The sequence below is a fragment of the Coenobita brevimanus genome, chromosome 115 (genome assembly GCF_032717465.1).
Source record: "Coenobita brevimanus isolate Jiangsu-jjx chromosome 115, ASM3271746v2, whole genome shotgun sequence".
NCBI lineage: Eukaryota > Metazoa > Arthropoda > Malacostraca > Decapoda > Coenobitidae > Coenobita > Coenobita brevimanus.
The window spans coordinates 4,767,294-4,787,290 of record NC_137068.1 but is presented as its reverse complement, the minus strand read 5'-3'; the positions used below and the strand labels follow the sequence as shown (position 1 = coordinate 4,787,290).

Genomic DNA, 19,997 nt, shown 5'->3' with positions numbered 1-19,997 from the left:
TATTCGTGTTTGCATTTTGATTGGTGACTGAAATTTTTTGGTTGTATGTAGCCAGACTGCGTTTACGGATGGAAACCAGGCAGCCCTTGACGTGTTTCAAATCCCAAACTGTAGCCCTGAGTTGAAAATTGCTGCATGGTAGATTTTGATGTGCCGTCGAAATTCAAGTTGTCTGAATTTAATCATGCGAAATTTGAGAACCTGTTGTATATATATTTTTTGATAAACAGATCCACTTACCTAGCTGGGAAATAGAATTATGATCCTTCATTATTGCAGTAAGGTAATAAGTTTCATTTTCATGGAAAGTTTGTATTAATAGTTCATTTATGCAGCTAACTAATTACAAGTTTTTTATTTAGGCAAGTAAGTACCCTGGGTTATTTATTATCATTATTATTATTATTATTTTTTTTCTGAGTAAAGACCACACACACACACACACACACACATGCAATGAAGTACAGTGCAGAAATAGTAATTAGATGCAAGAATAGTACAAAAAAAGTTAGGTCTAGTATGTAGGGGAAAAAACAAAAAAATAATTTATGTAAAGTTACTCATTTTTGTCTCTCAGTCTCTTCTAAGAACACTGTGAGGATTGCTTTATATAAATAGACAGATAGGTAATGTGTTTGCCAAACCAAGTAAAACATAGTAGAAAGTAACAGTCAGTAATAGAAGGCATGCTGTAAAAATTGAAGTGCCAGGTAGGAGTATTACCAGACTCCTGCTTGCCCCCTTCACCCAAAAGGGTAACAGATGTAAGCATATTTCATGTAAGTAATATGGTTAGTACACCCTGAAACAATTGGTAGACTCATAGATCAGGTGATAATCATAACCTAGTAACTTGGAAAACAAGAAAAGGTATGGAGGAGTTGGCAGTCCCCCTCCCACTCACATTCTCCATCCTTGACCAATTTTTTCCATATCCTTTCCTCCACTGTCTCTCTCCTATTTCCTCTTTTTCCCTCCTTTATCACCATGTCTTTGGCTATGTGGCTCAACTGTTATGTGCGTTGATGAGGGGTGTTAGGAGGATGAGAGGCAGTGGTGGTTTGGCAGTTGTAAGCAAAGAGTAGCATACAGGAGAGGTTAGGGGGTGTGAGGTGGCAAGCGAAGGTGGTGGTGTGTGTCATGGCCTTAACAGGAGTTGAGTGTAGGTAGGACTTTAGTGTAGTCATATGGATAATTGTCATTGAACATTAACCTCAGGGCTTGGTATCATATGGTAATTATATCGAAGTAGAGAGAGAGAAAAAAAATGGAGTTGACTCTCCATCCCCACCCACACCCTCCATCCTTGACCTGCTTTTCCCTTCCTTCTCATTTGCTTCACTCTCTTGTCCTTCCTCTTCCTGTCTTCACCATCATGCCCTTGGTGATGTGGCTCGAGTGGTGTGGGGGTGGAGGAAATAGTAGACTAGGAACAGAGTGCTGGTTGGTGGAAGGTCTATGTGAACGGTAGGATACGTAGGGTACGGGTGCGAAGTGGCAGATGCAGGTTAGTGGTAATGTGACAAGGTGCAGGGTAGTGGGTATAGAGATATGATGGTAGAGTTGTCCAATGGACAATTTATCACTATGCATGAACCTTAGGGCTTACTTCCTTACTCCTTGTAGTGCAAATTTTTGACCCCCTTCCCCCACCCCACCCCCCTTTCCACGGCTAATAGCACTTGTATTTCCCTAGCTTGGTAAATACAGAAACAAAGGTGTTGTAACTACATTAAAAAAAAATTATCAAATTTTACTTAAGCTAGAGACCATGTCCTCTGACCAAGCCCATATCTCGCCATCCATGCTGTCATTGCATTTATTACCATAGCTAGGTAAATAATTTTTGCCACAATGCTAACAAAGAATTAGAATTTTATTGTAATAATTACAGTTAACTAAGGTGTTGTAGTTATGTGAAAAATAATGTATTAGAAATGCACACAAACACCACTTTACTAGGGCGGGGAACCACGTCCTCAACCCAGCACGTCACTCAACTTTTGAAACTAATTGTACTTCTAGTTTTACAGTAAGGTAAATAATACTGATACCACACTAAAAACAATAAAGTGCAGTAGAACCTAATTAAGCTTTATCAGTTGTGGGGAAGCCTGGTCCAGTAAAGCCAAATAAGTAACTGCTATATCTGATATCCCCCCTGAGGTGGGACATCAAGCACAGGTTTATAAATAAATGAGTACAACAGCATACTCTTGTATGAAAAATGAAAACCACCCATTGTACACTAACTTGGCCCATAATTTAGCCCTTTTGCAGTTTCTTTCACATCCTTATCAGTGCAATTCTTTGTGAAACACATGTATTGTGACACAATACTTCTTTATAAAACATATATACAGGATTGTGATCCCTTACACTTTGTTCAAAGGACATTCTTTATATTGGTGGCTTCGTGGTGTTTGTTAAATCTGATATTCAGTCTATCGAGGTACGTTAAATCAAGGGTTTACTGTATGCTGCCATCAGTATGATTACATCCAACATAGTTGTTTTATCAGGTGGGAGGGGAGGGAGATGTCTTGAAGTTCTCCACATTGAGGCCTCATTCGCGAACTTCACCTCATCGCGGGAGGCAAGTTGTCAGTTTTCGGCTATACAGTAATTCCAGTTTTTGAGCACAGTATCCAAATGTACTGGGAGTTGTGGGGAAAGAAAATCATGTAGATGCGCCGCATATTTTCCAAGCCACTAATGTACTTTACTGTACTTTGAATTTCTTGAATGCGGCTTAATTTGCTATATTGGCGGATCACAAAGCCTCCTGCACACCCCATACTGTAGTTTAGGGTTAATAGGGCTTGATTAACGCTAAATCCAAATTAAGTTGTATCATTCATATTACATAGTTTATGAAGGCTCTAACATGCATGCATTGGCCCCGGTGCTCTTTGGTAGATATGCGGTGGTTGGGGGATTATGATGAATTTGATGTTAGCATTTGGACTGTAGTGCAAGGAAGGTGAGATTCTCAAGTCTTTATTTCCATGATTTTGGATGATATACAGAGTAATTTTGATAGAGGCAGACCTTATGTGATATGGACGAAGAGTGGAGTAGTATATTAGTGAAAGGAAGGAAGAGGAAGATTTTGGAGAGTGAGGTGGGTGAGGATAAGGAAGCCTGGAGACGTCTGTCTAGGCCATTGCATTATTGGAGGTTCACAGGAGGGAGCAGGGCATCAGAGGTGGTAATCGTGATGCAGTAGTGCTTTTAATAAACTGTGACAGACATTTCCATATTACTGTTGTCAGTATAAATGTGTTCCTAATATCAGGCAGTTATAGCTTGGGCCATTGAAGAGCAGAAGACCAAGCTGGTTCATTGGTTGCATTTTACATGATACAGTACAAGACTTCCTTGTCAACGTCTGTAGGGTTTAAGTTATTGTACATAAGACTGCATCCACACCAAATGCTTGCTGGAAAGGGTGGGAATTCTGCATCACTCTAACCCGTACAAGTTCTCCCCACATGAGCTTGGAAACGGGCCACTTGCATGGGTTACAGTAATGCAAAGTCCTCACCTATGCCAGCAAACAGTTGGTCAAGATGCTAAGGCACAACCTTCACCCCTGATGCTAGCGCTATATTGTTAGATGTTTTATTAGGCAGTGCAGACATCTGTCTCTTTTATATTTGAATACAAGGAAAGTTGGGGAAAAAAAAATTATGGTGTTTGCCAATGAAACAATCCATTTCACCAGCCATGCTGTATGATGATTACACTTATGCTTTTAATGTCTAGGTCTGTATAACTCATTTCTTAGCAACAAGTAGGGTTGTGATGAGTCTGATATACTCTTATTCATGCAGCAAGTATATAATATATATATCACTTTATTTGTCCTTTTTATTTTTATTTATTTATTATTTGCAAAATATGTCATATCTCTGTTGCAACCTGGAAAGCAGTTTACAATACCAGGTGTTTGGAAAAAAAGGATATTTTCAAATGGTCTTCACATGTAATTAGGACTGCAGGAAGGGGGGCCTGCAGTCCACTGGATTCACATTTCGTATGGTGCTAGAGTTGCAGCTACCTAACAAGGACTTCCTAGATACATTATGCTGACTTGTGCTTGTAGTTTTGCCAGGGAACTTTTACATGGGACAGAAGTGAATGTGTGGTTTTAAGGTTACCACTCAATGCCACTCCATCTGTCTGTGGGAAAAGAGGAATGATGATAGTGATGATGATGATGATGATGGTGACAAACTTTCTCACTCATGATTACAGAAACTCACGACGGTGTACAGGATATGGCTTGTGACACCTTCATTAAGATCGCCCAGAAGTGCCGGCGCCAGTTTGTGCAGATGCAGGTTGGGGAAGCCATGCCCTTCATTGAGGAAATTCTGTCCTCCATCAACTCCATCATTTGTGATCTTCAGCCTCAACAGGTACAATAGGGTATATCAGTACTGTAATCTATACTTTATGCACTCTAACTGGGCATAACATTGCTGTCTCTCCATCTTGAGTGCTGAGCTGTAACAAGAAGTTTATGCTAAAATATGGTGGTAGTCACAAAGAACTACCAAAGATGTAGAGCTGCTGTATTCTTTTATTCTGCCACTGTACTAGGTGATATAAGCAGCAAAAGGATAATAATCTAGGGTGGGGCGCACACCACCCACTCACTCAGTGTAGTGGTGCTTTCAAGTGAATGCCATTTCCTCTCTTCCTTCCTTCTTTCCTTCCTTCCTCCTCTGCTTTCTTTCCTTCATTCATTCCTCTTCCATCAGACTGTGGGTGACCACTGAGTGGCAAGACAAATGGTTTCCTGTACATCAGGAAGTCATTTAGTACGCTGGGTAGTAACCATATAACTCAGATTTTGGCGCCTGGTGGTTTAGTGGGCAGTTAAGGCGCTCCAGCCGGATTGAGCTGGTGCTTGTGTATATCCAAGGGATGGTTGGGGTGTATTGCTCATGCAGTGCCACTCAGGGATGAGTGAGGCTGATCACTTTCATCTAAAATGTCAGGACCAACTTGCCTAGCCCCTGGCTCCTATGCTCCTCATGGGGCAGCACTGGATCAGATGAATATTATGATGATAGAGTGAACAAACTATAGAGAAGACCTTTTTGCAGTTATAAGTAAGGAGGTTTTGAATGTATCACTTCTTTCATAGCATTTTTTTTTTTTTTTCCCCTCCACATTACACCTGAATAATCTAATGTTGTTTGTATTGTTTTAAGTAAGGTTGAGAGAGAGAGAGAGAGAGAGGGGTTAGAGCTTCAATTCTTCATTTTGTCAAATGTTTCAGGCAACACAGAACCCATCTTCAGAGAGTTTTGTGTAACCTGAACCCATCTCTCTCTCCCACCCAGCCTTTCCTCTAGTCACAATGGATCATCTGCATGTATTATTTTAATATAGACATAAATAGCATCAGTTACATACAAGATGATATTGAGGTGTAATGTGGATAGCAAATGGCTAAAGAAGAAATGTTACAAAACCTCTGAAGGCAACTGGAAATATTGTTCTTTATATATTTGAGGGGGGATATGGCGGCTGAGTGGTAGAGTGCCTGACTCGAGACCGAAGAGTTGTGAGTTTGTGCTGCACCCAGGTAAGCTGCCTTGCCAGGAGAGGTGGCGCTCTCTGGTCACCTAGCTGGTTTTAGCAGCCGTGGCTAAGTGGGTAAGAGTGCTCTGACCGAAGGGTCAGAGGTTTTAGTCCACCCAAGGGTCATTGGTAGACATCAGGAAGGGCATCTGGTCATAAAGTTCTACACATTCCTAAACCAAAGTCCTCTACCCAGGGGCAACGCCTTACCCCTTATCGAGAAAAGGTGACATAGCGTTTGAAAAATTAAAAAAAAATAAATAAATAAAAAATGACTAAATACTTATGAAGTGGGAGTGCCCACCATCCACTCATTTGTTGTAGTGCTGCCTACTTCTTCATGTTTATAATTCTTTCACCATGTCTTTCCTCATCTCTTTGAATTTCTTCCATCCATCCTGTCACTATTTACTGCTCTTCATTCCACTCAAGATGGCTGTACACTGAGTGGTAAGCCAAATGGTTTCTTGTAACCCAAGAAACCATTTACAACACTGGGTGGTAACCATATAACCAAGTAATGGGATAACATGGAACCTGCTATGGTGCCCCAGTTAACTGGGTAGAGATGCAGATGTGGCATCCACCCAAGAACCAAACCTCCATACTAATCCTCATGCTTTGCTATGCCATCTGCATGGGATGGCCCTGCAGGGGCAGTTGTTTGATTATGGTTGATGGGTCTGCTCACACAGACATATTGGGGTAGTAGAACAACAACAGTAACAACTAAAGATTTATAAAAACCAGACAGGTCATAAGGAAAATACATTTTTACCTTTGAGTTAAGACGGGTATTTACTAGGAGAGTGAATGTGAGTGAAGGGGAAGGGGAGACCAAGGAGGAAGTGGATGGATAGGGCGAGAGGAGTGTTCTATGAATGAGATGAAGATGTGTAAAAACTAAAGATAATGTTTTTACAAAAATAAGTTTTAACACGAGAATTGATAACTGTTGAAAACGTGATTCATTGTTTCAGGTTCACACATTCTACGAGGCAGTCGGGTATATGATCAGCGCACAGACAGACCAGGTTGTTCAGGAACACCTCATTGAGAAGTACATGATGCTGCCAAATCAAGTGTGGGATGAGATCATCAACCAGGCATCTAGGGTGAGTATGATAAGTGGTAAATGGATCTTGCTGATATATTTAGTGGCTTTGGAGATTTCACAGCACTTTCTCCTCAGTGATTTATTCTGTGCTTTATATCACAGTACCCTCTTGTACGTTTGTGTGCACTGGCTTTTGTAATCTTTGTTATCATGTCATATTTTAAGTGGCTGTTGGGGTTTTAAAGTACCTTTTCCTTAGCAATTTATTCTGCACATTTCGCCTCATTCCCTCTTGTGATATTGATAAAAACTACATCGGTATAATTTCCACATAAATAACATGCAAGCCACAGTCTTAGTCATCCTTGCTTACTCCCATCCCCATCATTTTCACCATCTTGTGCATACCTCTTCTCTCAGTGTGACCTTACCTTCTATGCACTCATTCTTCTGCCTTTTGATCAGTAGGCCTCTTGAGTAGTACTAATGGTAGAGACAGTCCTAGGCTCATCTGAAACATCAGCCCAGTAGACTGCTGATTTAATTTGTTATCCAGCACCCCACCTTCCACCTCAAGTGGGATAGGAGAATAGGGAAGTAGCTGAGGGACCTTTGCAGAATGAGAGCTCCACCACCTGACCATACCAGTGATACCACATGAAGGCTTTCTCCAGCTTTTGAGTTAAATGCCTAAATACATCCAGTGCAGTGAAAATCAGTTAAAATAGTTTGTAACCTTTTGACTGAAGGCTTCCTTGCTGGTATATTAAATGTCCTGGTATTATGTTAAGCAAAATTCAAGCTTCCTTCTGCTGTTATTTGGGTCCACATGAAAGACTTACACCAACATATGTCTCAGAGAGTGTTTATATGCCTGGTTGTCTAGTAAGTTAAGGTGCTTTAACTGGATGTTCCCCATAAAGGTCTAGTTCTGACTGGTGATTGGGGTTTATGGCTCACATTATGCTATTAAATGCCTGGATTGAGTAGCTGCCCTGGACCCCTACACCTCTGGTGAGCCTGTAGCCACTGGGTTGGATGGATGGAAATTATGCTTATTGAGAAGAAACAAATTTGGGGCTGGCTTGATACAAGGTGCTATAAGTTTCCAGACTTGGACTTAAATAAAGGGCTGACCATATATCCTAGTCCACTTTGCAACCTTTCAAACAATCCCCTCCTGCAGCTATCCACTGGTTCCAGTACTGCTGCACCTTCTGGAAGCACTTCTCAAACTCATCTTTCCAAAAGTCAGGGGGCAAGATCCTGGGAGAGTGTAGGATAGGGGAGCTCTGGCACATTGGCGGCAAGAAGCTGCTGAACGTGCAGGGCTGTGTGTGTGGATGTACTGTCTTGATGCAGCAACCAGTCTCCTAAAACCAAGAGTTCTGGCCATTTTCACTCCATCCTCCATATAGAGCCTCAGAACATCAAGATAAACATGCTGGTTACGAGTCTGTCTCTGTGGAATAAATTTTCTTAACAACACCTTGCCAGTCAGAGAACATGATCAACATGATTTTGACATTGCTTTTCACCTGGCATGCTTTTTTTTTTGGCTGTGGAGAATGTGGACTGTTTCTCTGTGAAGGCCGTTGTTTTGGTTCCGGGCCTAACCAGTCAACTCACGTGACATAGATTTTGCAGCTACTCTGTGTGTTTTCATATTTTTGGACAAAATGCTGTGCTGAACCAAATGAGATACTGGCAACACTTGATGTTTTGAATACATTGGTGATGATCAGCTTGAATGAGTCTATACACTTTCACCATATTTTCGTCCGTCACTAATGTTGTTGGACATCCTGAACGTGGATTGTCGTCAACGGATGTTCTGCCAGCTTTGAATCAAGAAAACCACTTGAAGCATCGCGTTCTTCCCATGGCTTTGCTGCCAAAAGATTGTTTAAGCATTTAGTGCTTTTCAAAATCTGTTTTAATGTGCTTGAAATAAATTTGATGGAGACTGTTCCTGTAAAGAATCCATTTTCAAAGCACATGAAGATGTGCTTGACACTGAAGACAGCTGTTTACAGTCAGCTGCAAAAGTGACTGAAAGCAATGACCCAGTTGAAATGATGGGGAGTAGTAAACAGAGGGTTGTACTGCACATCATATTCTGCACATCAGCCAAGGTCAAACGGTTCACATGGAGGAACTACTGTCCGGGAACTTTTTGATAGCACCTCATGATAAGAGAATCCAAGTGGAGCTCAGACAAATGTATTACCTACTTGTAGTATACAGGATTTGAGCTAAGTTCATGTCCTGTCCTGTATCAATTTTTATCTTCTATCTTTAAATGCATGGATGGTCCTTGCTTGCACTACCTCCCATTCCAGACTTATATAATATGTATACAGTACTTCAGGTTATGAAGCACTTTTTAACTTTTCATTAACCCCATCCTTATGGGGAAAATTCTGAAGATTTGCACTGAGCCAGAAAGAGAAAAATGGACTCCTTCCAAATCCACCTTTACCCTTATGAAATAAGCAGTACCTGTTACAAGTGTCTTCCTGGTGCTGAAGGCATAGTCTTTCCCGCGAAGATAGCAATTGAAACAAGTTGCCCTTATTTCATCATACAGTAGCTACTCTCTACCCATAGAAGATAGGCTTCTGGATATCCCCATGGTTGTAGAAATATGTTTGGCGAAAAAAAAAATTAAAAGTAGAAATAGGGTTAGATGGAGTGCAGCCTGCTTAACAGGTGGTGACAGTCACCAAACAGTATATATATGCAATACAGTACACTGCCTTTCCTTTAAGTGACAGGTATAAGCTTGACCTGTGGGATACTTAAAAAAAAAAAAGTTTTTAAATACACGTTTACAGTATAACACTCCCTCTTCTGTCTTTCTTTCCTTCATTCTACTGCTTTTCCTTTAAGCAGACAGATATAACTTGACCTGTGGGATACTTAAAAAAAAAAAAAAAGTTTTTAAATACTTTTACACTTTTACAGTATAACACACCCTCTTCTGTCTTTCTTTCCTTCATTCTTTCCTCTTCCTTCTGCCTATAGATGACTGTACGCTGAGTGACAAGCCAAATGGTTTCCTGTACATCAGGGTGCCATTTACTATGCTGGGTAGTAACCACATAACCAAATTATGGCACCTGGTGGTTAAGTGGGTAATTATTGCGCTCCAATCGGATTGAGTCTGTTTAGGCTTATATGCAAGGGGTGGTTGGGGTTTACTGCTCAAATAATGCCACTCAGGGATGAGTAAGGCTGGTCACTCTCATCTTAAATGTCAGGACCAACTTGCCTAGTCCCGGGTTCCTATGGTCCTTGTGAGGCGACATAGGATTGGATGATGGATGGATGGATGAACTGTATGAACATTAATGGTAAAAAGGGGTTCAGAGAAAGCAGCTATTGTGGGGTAGACATATCGAATGCCACGTTCCTTAAATTGTTCTCCTTTTTAGTTTAAGTAAAAGCAAGGTTTTGTCATCATCATCCGGACCTCCTTTCCCACCCGAGGGCAGAGTTAGGAGTAGCAACATCCAGACAGCCCAAGAGTGGGCAAACTTGGGCTCTCTGGACTTTGCTACTTCTCACCCTGCCCTATGGTGGGAAAGGAGGTCTGGATGATGATGATGAAACCTTGCTTTTCTGAGATTTGAACAGTATTTCATCCAAATAAATTGTTCAATAATAAAACAGACAATTGAAAAAAAGCCATAACATCAAATGCTGCAGTTACGTTAATTTGTGTTGAAATGCACAAAGATATTTTCACAGGATAGTATAAAAAATTAGTCTAATAAGGTGTTGGTTAATAATGACAAAGCGTTTTTGTTTGCACTAGAACTAGGGGAGAAGTTAACTTTAGCAACTGTGCAGATGATATCAAGTCAATCTGATGACCCATGGATACTCAGTATTCATACCACGGTAGGAGAAATGGAATACTAATAGTGGACCACAGATACGTGAAAGCTCTGGTTGGAAAAGTATGGTATAACTATCATTCATCATCATCATCATCATCTAGATCTCCTTCCCACCCCAAGGTGAGGTGAGATAGGGTCCAGAAATTTTTTTATTGTATCGTATCGTTTATAAAGGCTTAAACATGCCGCATGTGTTGGCCTTAGTCACCCAATGCCAGCTTTCCATGCTGCTCAATGTCTGGCAGCCTTCCTGTTCAGGGAGTTTCCTAAGTGAGTGGGTCTCATCATTCAAGCTTTTGGAATCTTGGCCCCACCTGACGGGTCAAAAAACATTCAGCACATGGCCATAGTCTGACAGCTGTTAAAAAGGGATATCAAACCCCAGCTTGATCTGTCAGATCCGTAGCGTCATTAGCTCCTGTACCTCACACGCACTTATTTACCATATTTGTCTACCTTCTAGGCCCACCACGTTCAAGTTTGCTCAGATATACCCCTTTTGCCACTGTTCATTCCCAGTCTCTCCACAAGTCCATACCATCTAACCACACCGTCTTACACTCTGGTGTCCACAGACTTCCTTACTCTGCATCTTTCACAAATCACATTATTCCATATCCTGTCCACTCCCCACATCCATTGCACATTGCTTAACAGTTGCATCTCCACTGCTCTTACTCTTGACTTATCATTTTCTCACACCATAGTCTCTCACCCGTATATTAGAATAGGCACGAAAACTCCATCATGCAAGCCACTTGTAGGGGCCAAGCTCACATCTCTGCTTCTGTAAAGGCCCTTGTAACACCAGCCACTTTGCTTCCCTGTGCCACTCAACTTTCCACTTATTTTGCACAGCTTTTTTCCATTCAGCTGGTACAGTTTCATTCATCTGTACTGTCTTACATTTCTCAAATATATCATTCCACTCACTCCACTACATTAATCATTGCTGCATATGTCTTATCAACCCAGTTGCTTTCCCGTTCATCAGCTGCATCACAGCATACTTCTTATCTGCCAGTTTTATGTTTCCTGGCACTACAGTACATTCCTTCTCTGTACATTACCAAAACCAATCAGGAATGTGTAATAATTGTTATAAACCACAGATAAATGAAAACTGGCTGGATTGGTATAACTGTTATGAATACCTGTAAACTTATGTGAATATTTTTCAAGTCGTTCAGTGGTAGATCAATTGAAACCAGTATGTATTGCATGGATATTATGTCAAGCTTTTCTTATTACAAATTATCTGTATGTATTAGTTTACAAGCTTAATGTTCATCATCATCATCATCTGGACTCCATTCCCACCCTAGGGTGGGGTGAAGGGTAGCAGCATCCAGACAGCTGAAGTTTGCCCAGTTTAGTGGGCCACGCTTCCATTCACTCATCCTTCAAGCCCATTGAATCCGGGCTTCATCTGATAGGCCAAATTATTTCACCACTTTATGTAGCTTTACGTATACTTATCCGATAGAGACAATCTAAACACTGTCACGTTAAAAGGGGTGCCAGATCCCAGGGTGTGCGCTTCTTCAAACAAAATTCATCCAGCCAGCTCAATCTCTTGTCACTCCCATAGCCTTACCAACTTCCATACCTCTTCCTCACACACTCATCCACCATACTCTTCCACATTGATCTTGGCCTACCTCACCTCCTTCCTCCTTCAGATTCGTTCAGATATGCCCTTTTCATCATGCAGTCATCCATGCTCTCCACATGGCCATACCAATACAGTACTGTGCACTCTTTTCGATTCTGGTATCCACAGACTTCCTGACTTCGCATCGTTCACGAATCATATTATTCCATATCCTATCCACTCTTTGTACTCCACATACATTCCTCAGCAACCTCATCGCCACTGCTCTTAATCTTGACTTTTCATTTTCATGCCACACCATGGTCTCACATCCATATGTTAAAGTTGGCACTAACACTCTTTCGTTTAGGCCTCGTGCAGCTGCAACACTCAAGCCTCTGTTTCTTATCAAGGCCTTCATAGCACCATCTACTTTCCTTCCTTGTGTCACTCTACTTTCTACTTCTTTTGCATATTTTCCTCTTTCTATCAGTGTATGCAGATATTTGAACTCTCACCAATTCCAGTCTGTTTCCATTCACTGTTGCATTACATTGGTAGTCATCTTCTCTCTCACTAACTATCACATTACTCTTTTCTGCATTTACTCTCAAAGCACAACGCTCGCAGACATCTACAAAACTCTGCACTAGTCTACCAAGTTTTTGTCCAGTATTTGCAAGTAGCACTGCATCGTCAGCATTATCAATTTTAGATATTTCATCCATCACCATTCTTTACCAATGCCATCCCACTATCCATTACTCAGGTATTTACTTCTCTCAACACCCCATCCGTATATGTATTGAACAACCATGGGCACATCACACAACCTTGTTGCACACCCACACCGATCACGAACCATTCACATAGTTGCCCATTTAACCATACACATTCCTCACTACCATCATAAAAACTCTTAATGGCACATAGCAGCTTACCATCTGCACAAAACGTGTGCAAAACCTTCCACAGTCCTTTTCTGTTTGTTTCATATGCCTTTTCCAGATCCTTAAATGCCATGAACACCATTTAGTCTTTCTCACAAGCCTTCTCCACTCTCTGTCTCACTGCAAATATATGATCCACAGATCTTCTGCCACTCCTAAAGCCACTCTGTTTTTCACTCACATGGTCTTCTGACATCTCTCTTACTTTCTCTGTAATACTTCTTCCATATACCATCGCTACAAAACACAACAGACTTTTGCCAAGATAATTCATGCACTCACTTCGTTTACTGTTATTTTTAAACAGGGGTACAGTCACAGCCTTTTTTCACTCTACTGGCACAGTCTCACTCATCCATGCTGTCTTACATATCTCCAACAAGCACTTCATTCCGTTCTCCCCACTACACTTAATCGTCTCTGTATACACCTCATCAACCCCAGCTGCTTTCCCATTTTTCAGCTGCTTCACAGCGTTCTTCACCCCCGCTAGTGTCACGTTTCCTGGCACTACATTCCTTCTGTGTACACCTCCAAAACCAATCATGTTTACAGCTGCTCTGCTTTCTCCATTCCCATTCATCCAACTTTCAAAATATTCTTTCCATCTGGTCCTTCCTTCATCCCCGTGGGTTAATTATCTGCCACCTGCTTCACCCTCACATTTCTGTCCACTGTCACTTCAACATTTCCACACCTCTTTCCAGAATAATTTCCTAGTTTCAGAGTGATTCCCATTCATCAGACTTTCAAAATATTCTTTCCATCTGGTCTTTACTTCATATCCGTGGGTTAATCATCTACCACCTCCTTCACCCTCACATTTCTTTCCACTGTCACTTCAACATTTCCGCAACTCTTTCCAGAATAATTTCCTAGTTTCAGATTGATTTTCATTCATTTTTCTTCCAAAATCATCATTTACCATCTCCTTTTTCCTCTTCGCTAGTCTCTTTACGTGCTTCTTGCTTTCACTATATTTAGTTCTTATTTCAATTGAACCCCTGTCCTGTAACCACTCTTGCCGCTTCATCCTCTTTTCCTCCACTGCCCTCCTAACCTCTTCATCCCACCATGCCATACCTTTCTTCTTTGTTGTTACTCTTGCCACACCACACACCACTTCAGCATTCCTGACCAAGCGGTTTGTATATATATTTCACAGGTTGTCCAGATCCATTTCATTCCATTTCACTGATTCCAGCTCCTTCCGTACTTTGGCCCTGTATTCATCTGCCGTTTCTTTGATCCTCAGCTTCTCGAGTTTCAGTTGCTCTCCCTGACTGCTCCTCTCTTTCTTGGCCCACCTCACTCCTCTCAGCTTGATCTTGCTTACCACAATCATATGATCTGACAAACCTCCACATCATCCTCTCACTTCCCTCATATCAACAACACTTCCCAACGTTGATTTCTCTACAAGCACAGCGTCAATCTGGCTCCTTTTAACACATTCTCCATTCCCGCTATACCATGAATATATATGTGCATTTTTGTGTTTGAAATAAGAAATACAGTGTATTATAATGCTCTACAAATACATTTACTCTTATGTAGTGTGTATTTCGTTGTCCTCAAATATACCAGTTATGCAACGTAGTGAGCAGTAAAAGTGATGGTCACACATACGCTGCAGGCTGACTGATGGGTGTTGGTGACACGTCACGGCACAAAAGGGAGTGTCTGGCAGCCTTTGTGCACCAAACTACACCCAGCTGGTTTCAAAGTCTGCTGCAAAACCCTCACTTGTACATGTATTGGAGCTAGAACTGTGACCCTGGGACTGCCACCTGTACATGTATGGGAACTGGAGCTGTGCCCCTGAGACCACCAGCTGTACATGTATAGGAACTGGAGCTGTGCCACCAGCTGTACATGTAGGGGGTTGACATCTACTCTTCCCCAATTTGTTCATGTCCTTGTCCTTCCATCATCTTTCACATAAAAATCTTCCCAATAGACATAATATTTCTATGTGAGCATAATTCCACAATTACATTGCCATTATTGTGGTCATAAATATCTTCCATTTTTTTCCAGAATGTTGATATTTTGAAAGATTCTGACGTAGTGAAGCAACTCGCCAACATCCTGAAGACCAATGTTAGAGCATGCAAGGCTTTGGGACATCCATTTGTATCACAGGTAGGTAAATATTTTCATAGTAATCAAAAAATGTTAATTTCTACTTGTGTTTGTTGTGCATCATGTTAGTGTTCTGTGCAGATTAGGTGTTCTGTGTAGTACTTATTTATGAATTGATGCAAGTTTGTACGAGAGTGGGTAATACTTATATTGGTAGTTTGAGGGAATGGTAAGAGAGGTTACTGAAAAGATTTGTATAGATAAATAATGAAAGAAGAGTGAGTTTAAGAATTAAGGCAGGGATCAAAATATGGACTACGGTACCTAGAAGGGTGGGGTGTTACGGAGAGGGGATTGTGCATACAAGTAGTTTAGTACGGTATAGGAATTGTGAAGGCAAAATTCTACTTTAAGTGATCCAGCTGCAAATGAGGTATGCTTCTGATTTGTGATTAAGAGGTGTAAAGCACACACACACACACACACACACACACACACACACATGCACGCAGCCACACACTCATGCATGCATGTGTGCGCGCGTGCGCGCGCACACACACACACACACACACACACACACACACACACACACACATGCACGCAGCCACACACGCATGCATGCATGTGCGCGCGCGCGCACACACACACACACACACACACACACACACACACCGCCGGAGAGAGAGATCGTCCCAGGCATCGCTCCTAACCTTGAGTAGTTCCAGGAATTTTGTCTGTCCTGTCTCCTAGGGTCTTTCTTTAAATTTAAAATAATGAAAGTTGGTAGACTACCAAAAATGTAAAGATTTGTTGGCAATAGTATACATGAATGTTTGTGGCTTATTCGGTAACAGCTGTTTAGGTATTTTACCGGTAGGTTAAAGATGGCCGAAAATGTAAACAATGAGGGAATGGAATTTCAAGGATTTGACGCTAATACTAATGTCATGGACCTCGTGAAAACATTAATTATGAGGATTAGTGAACTCGAAAAAAAAGTAGAGAATCTAGTGATAAAGGATGTGTCAGGAAATACGGAAACCACCATACAGAGTCTAATCCAGTCCAACGAAACAGCCAATGAAGAGATTAAGAATTTGAAGAGGGAAAATGTTGAACTGAGGAGGAAACTTGAAGAGAGTACTGATAAAACGGAGAAGGTGAGTAATGTACTAGAAGAACACAAGGCAAAGTGGGCACACGTAGAAGAAGAACAGAAAGAAGTGGTCAGCTTAAGAGAGATCATCCAGGAAGAAAGGGAAATGAACAAGAAAGAAATGGAAGAAAATGTAGTGAAAATACTGAAGAAAAAAGAGAAAATAGTGAGAGAAACTGTAGAAAGGAACAGATGTGTGGTAGTATTTGGAAACAGGGAAGAGGAAGAAAAGGTTAGGTTCGCAAGACTCGAGAGAGACACGAACATGGTGAGAGGAATATTTGGCAAGATTGACCCCGAGGGAGACAAGTGGGTAAAAGAAATTGAGGAAGTAAGGAGGATAGGGCCTTATAAGAAAGGGGAAACAAGACCAATGAGAGTCAAGTTTACATCAGAAAGTGTAATAAATGAGATACTTAAAGTGACCTGGAAATTAAGCAAAGAGGCGGGGATGGAAAATATTATAATAAGAAAAGATCTGAATGAAGAAGAAAGAGAAGTTTTAAAATCATTAAAGGAAGAAGTAAAGGAAAAAAATGATAAGAGGACAGAGGAAGAACGTAATACTTTTTTTTGGAGAGTATTGGATATGAAAGTAAGGAAATGGTATTTAAGGAAATAGAAGTGAAGGAAACTAGGGGGGATGGTTGTGAAAGATCAGAAGTTGAGGAAGTGGTACGGACAGAGAGTAGGAGAGAAGAGGGTATTAATAATGTCAAAAATAATTTGAAGGTGATATATACTAATGTTGATGGTTTCATATCGACAAGGATCGAAATTAATGATTTCTTGAGAGAACATGAACCTGATGTCATGTGCTTTGTAGAGACCAAATTAAGAGAAGATATTGATGTTCATTTGGGAGATGGTAAATACAAACTGTGGAGAAAAGACAGAAAAGAAAAAAAGGGAGGAGGAGTGATGATAGCAGTGAAGAACAACATAAATGTAGATACTGTGGAAATGGGAGAAGGCAGGGCTGAAGTGATATATATGAAATTAGAAACTGGAGAGAATGTTAAGAGAGATATGGCGGTAGTGTATGTTCCCCCAAAGACGAGAGCATGGAAGGACGACGAATACCATGAGATGTTGTCAGATATGGCTAGCTACTTGCAAAAAATAATTGAGAAAAGCAATAATATAATTTTGGTGGGTGACTTTAATTGTAAAGAGGTGAACTGGGAGGAATGGTACTCAGGAGGCGGCGAGGATTCGTGGGATACTATGTTATTAAATATAATAATGAATAATGTGATGACACAGTGGGTCAAAGAAGAGACACGGTTTCGAGGTGAGGACACACCAGCAAGGTTAGATTTACTGTTCACCAAAGAACCCGATGTAATAGAATCATTGGAATATCTCTGTCCTTTGGGAAAAAGTGATCACGTGGTCATTGAGTTCCAGATGTTAATAGGAAACGTTGAGCCAAGAGACGAGCTTCATAGACAGGGAAGATACAACTTTGGCAAAGCAAATTTTACAGGATTGAGAAACCTTTTTGAAAATGCGGATTGGAGAAAATTCAGAGAAACAAGAGAGATACAGAGGAAGTGGGATATCTTTCTAGACCTCTATAATTTGGGAGTGGAAAAATTTGTACCAAGAGTAAGAGGGAAAGAAAACAGGAAAAAGGAGTGGTTTAATAGAAGGTGTATGATAGCCAAAAAAAAGAGAGATAAGGCGTGGAACAATTGGAGAAAGAGAGGTAACGACAGAACAAAGGAAGAATATAAAAGAACAAGAAACGAATACACAAGAATACGTAGGGAAGAAGAAAGGAATTTTGAAAAAGGTATAATTGACAAATGCAAGGATGAACCCAAACTGTTTTATAGATTTGTTAATGGCAAACTGAAACAAAAGGAAGGAATCACCAAGCTGAAAGTAGATGGAGAGGTCTTTAAGGATGCGGCAATGCAAGCAGAAATAATGAACAAACGTTTCCAGTCAGTTTTCACTAAAGAAAAGGAGCTTGTGGAAGGGGAGGGAGTGATTAGAAATGTTCCGGTGATGAAAGATATAAAAGTGGAGGTGCAGGAAGTGTATAAATTACTGGAAACTCAAGATGTAAGGAAAGCCCCAGGACCTGATGGAATTTCTAATTGGGTACTGAAGGAATGCAGAGAACAACTGGCAGATAAAATTCACAGCTTAATTGTATGCTCACTGGAAGAGGGAAAGTGCCAAAAGAATGGAAGAGGGCAAATGTGGTACCAATTTACAAGGGAGGAAACAGGGAAGAACCCCTGAATTATAGACCAGTGTCTCTAACCAGCATGGTCGCAAAATTGTGTGAGAGAATCCTGAAAGACAGATGGATAAAATATCTGGAAGAGATGAATATTTTGGCTGAATGTCAGTTTGGATTCAGAAGTGGAAGGTCATGTGTTTCAAACTTGTTGAGCTTTTACTCAAGAAGCGATTGATGTGGTACAGGAGAGAGATGGTTGGGTGGATTGTGTGTACTTAGACTTAGAGAAGGCCTTTGACAAGGTACCTCATAAGAGACTAATGTGGAAACTAGAGTATATAGGAGGACTAAAGGGGAAACTTCTGGAATGGATGAGAGACTTTTTGAGAGAGAGACAAATGAGGACAGTAATAAAGGAAAAGATGTCTGGATGGAGGGAAGTAACAAGTGGAGTCCCTCAAGGCTCAGTGTTGGCGCCAGTAATGTTCCTGATTTACGTAAATGATATGGTAGATGGAGTGAACAGTTATGCGAGTCTGTTTGCTGATGATGTAAAGATCTTGAGGAAGATAGAGGTTGAGGAGGATTGTAAAATACTGCAGGAGGATTTGGATAGGATACACAATTGGAGCCGGACGTGGGAAATGAAATTTAATGTAAAGAAATGTAAAATATTGGAAATGGGTAAAAGTAGCAGGAGACCATCACTGAATTATTTTTTGGGTAATGAATTAATCACAAAATGGAGAGAAGAGAAAGATTTGGGAGTGCTGGTCCAAGATAGTTTGTCACCAGAAAAGCACATTAACAAGATAGTTGGAGAGACTTATAAGCTCTTGACTAACATAAGAGTAGCATTTCATTATATGGATGAGGAAATGATGAAAAAATTGATAGTGGCCATGATCCGCCCCAGGTTAGAATATGCAGCGGTAGTGTGGTGCCCACACAAAAAGAAAGATATAAACAAGATTGAGAGAATACAAAGAACAGCAACCAAGATGGTCCCCAGTCTGACAGACCTGTCATACAGAGAGAGGCTGGAAAAACTGGATTTGCCTTCGTTAGAGGAAAGGAGAAAGAGGGGAGACATGATTGCGGTGTTCAGGACCATGGTGGGAGTAGATAAAATTGACAAAGAAGATCTGTTTGTATGGGATAAGAGAGCAACAAGAGGGCATGGAATGAAATTGAAAAAGTCAAGCTGCTTGAAGGATATCAAGAAATATAGCTTTCCTTACAGAAGTATAGACTTATGGAATAGCCTGGACAAAGAGATCGTCCAGTCTAAAAACTTAAACGAGTTTAAAGTTAAATTCGACTTATTGAGAAACAGCGACAGAAACCCACGAGCATAGTACATTCCGTGTATATCACAATTAGGTATATTCATTAATATTTGAAACGACTTAGACAAAGAGGTGGTGCATGAGAAAAACATTCATGTGTGTAAAG

At 40.8% G+C, this 19,997-nt stretch overlaps 1 protein-coding gene across 1 annotated transcript in view; it reads left to right on the top strand.

The window, feature by feature from the left end:
• Window positions 1–19,997, top strand: part of emb (exportin-1 emb) — a 92,288-nt gene that overhangs the window by 57,327 nt on the left and 14,964 nt on the right. The window contains exons 14-16 of the mRNA XM_080286984.1: window positions 4,261–4,424; window positions 6,579–6,713; window positions 15,145–15,249. Coding sequence (XP_080143110.1) covers window positions 4,261–4,424; window positions 6,579–6,713; window positions 15,145–15,249 — 404 coding nt within the window. The remainder of the gene's footprint in view (window positions 1–4,260; window positions 4,425–6,578; window positions 6,714–15,144; window positions 15,250–19,997) is intronic.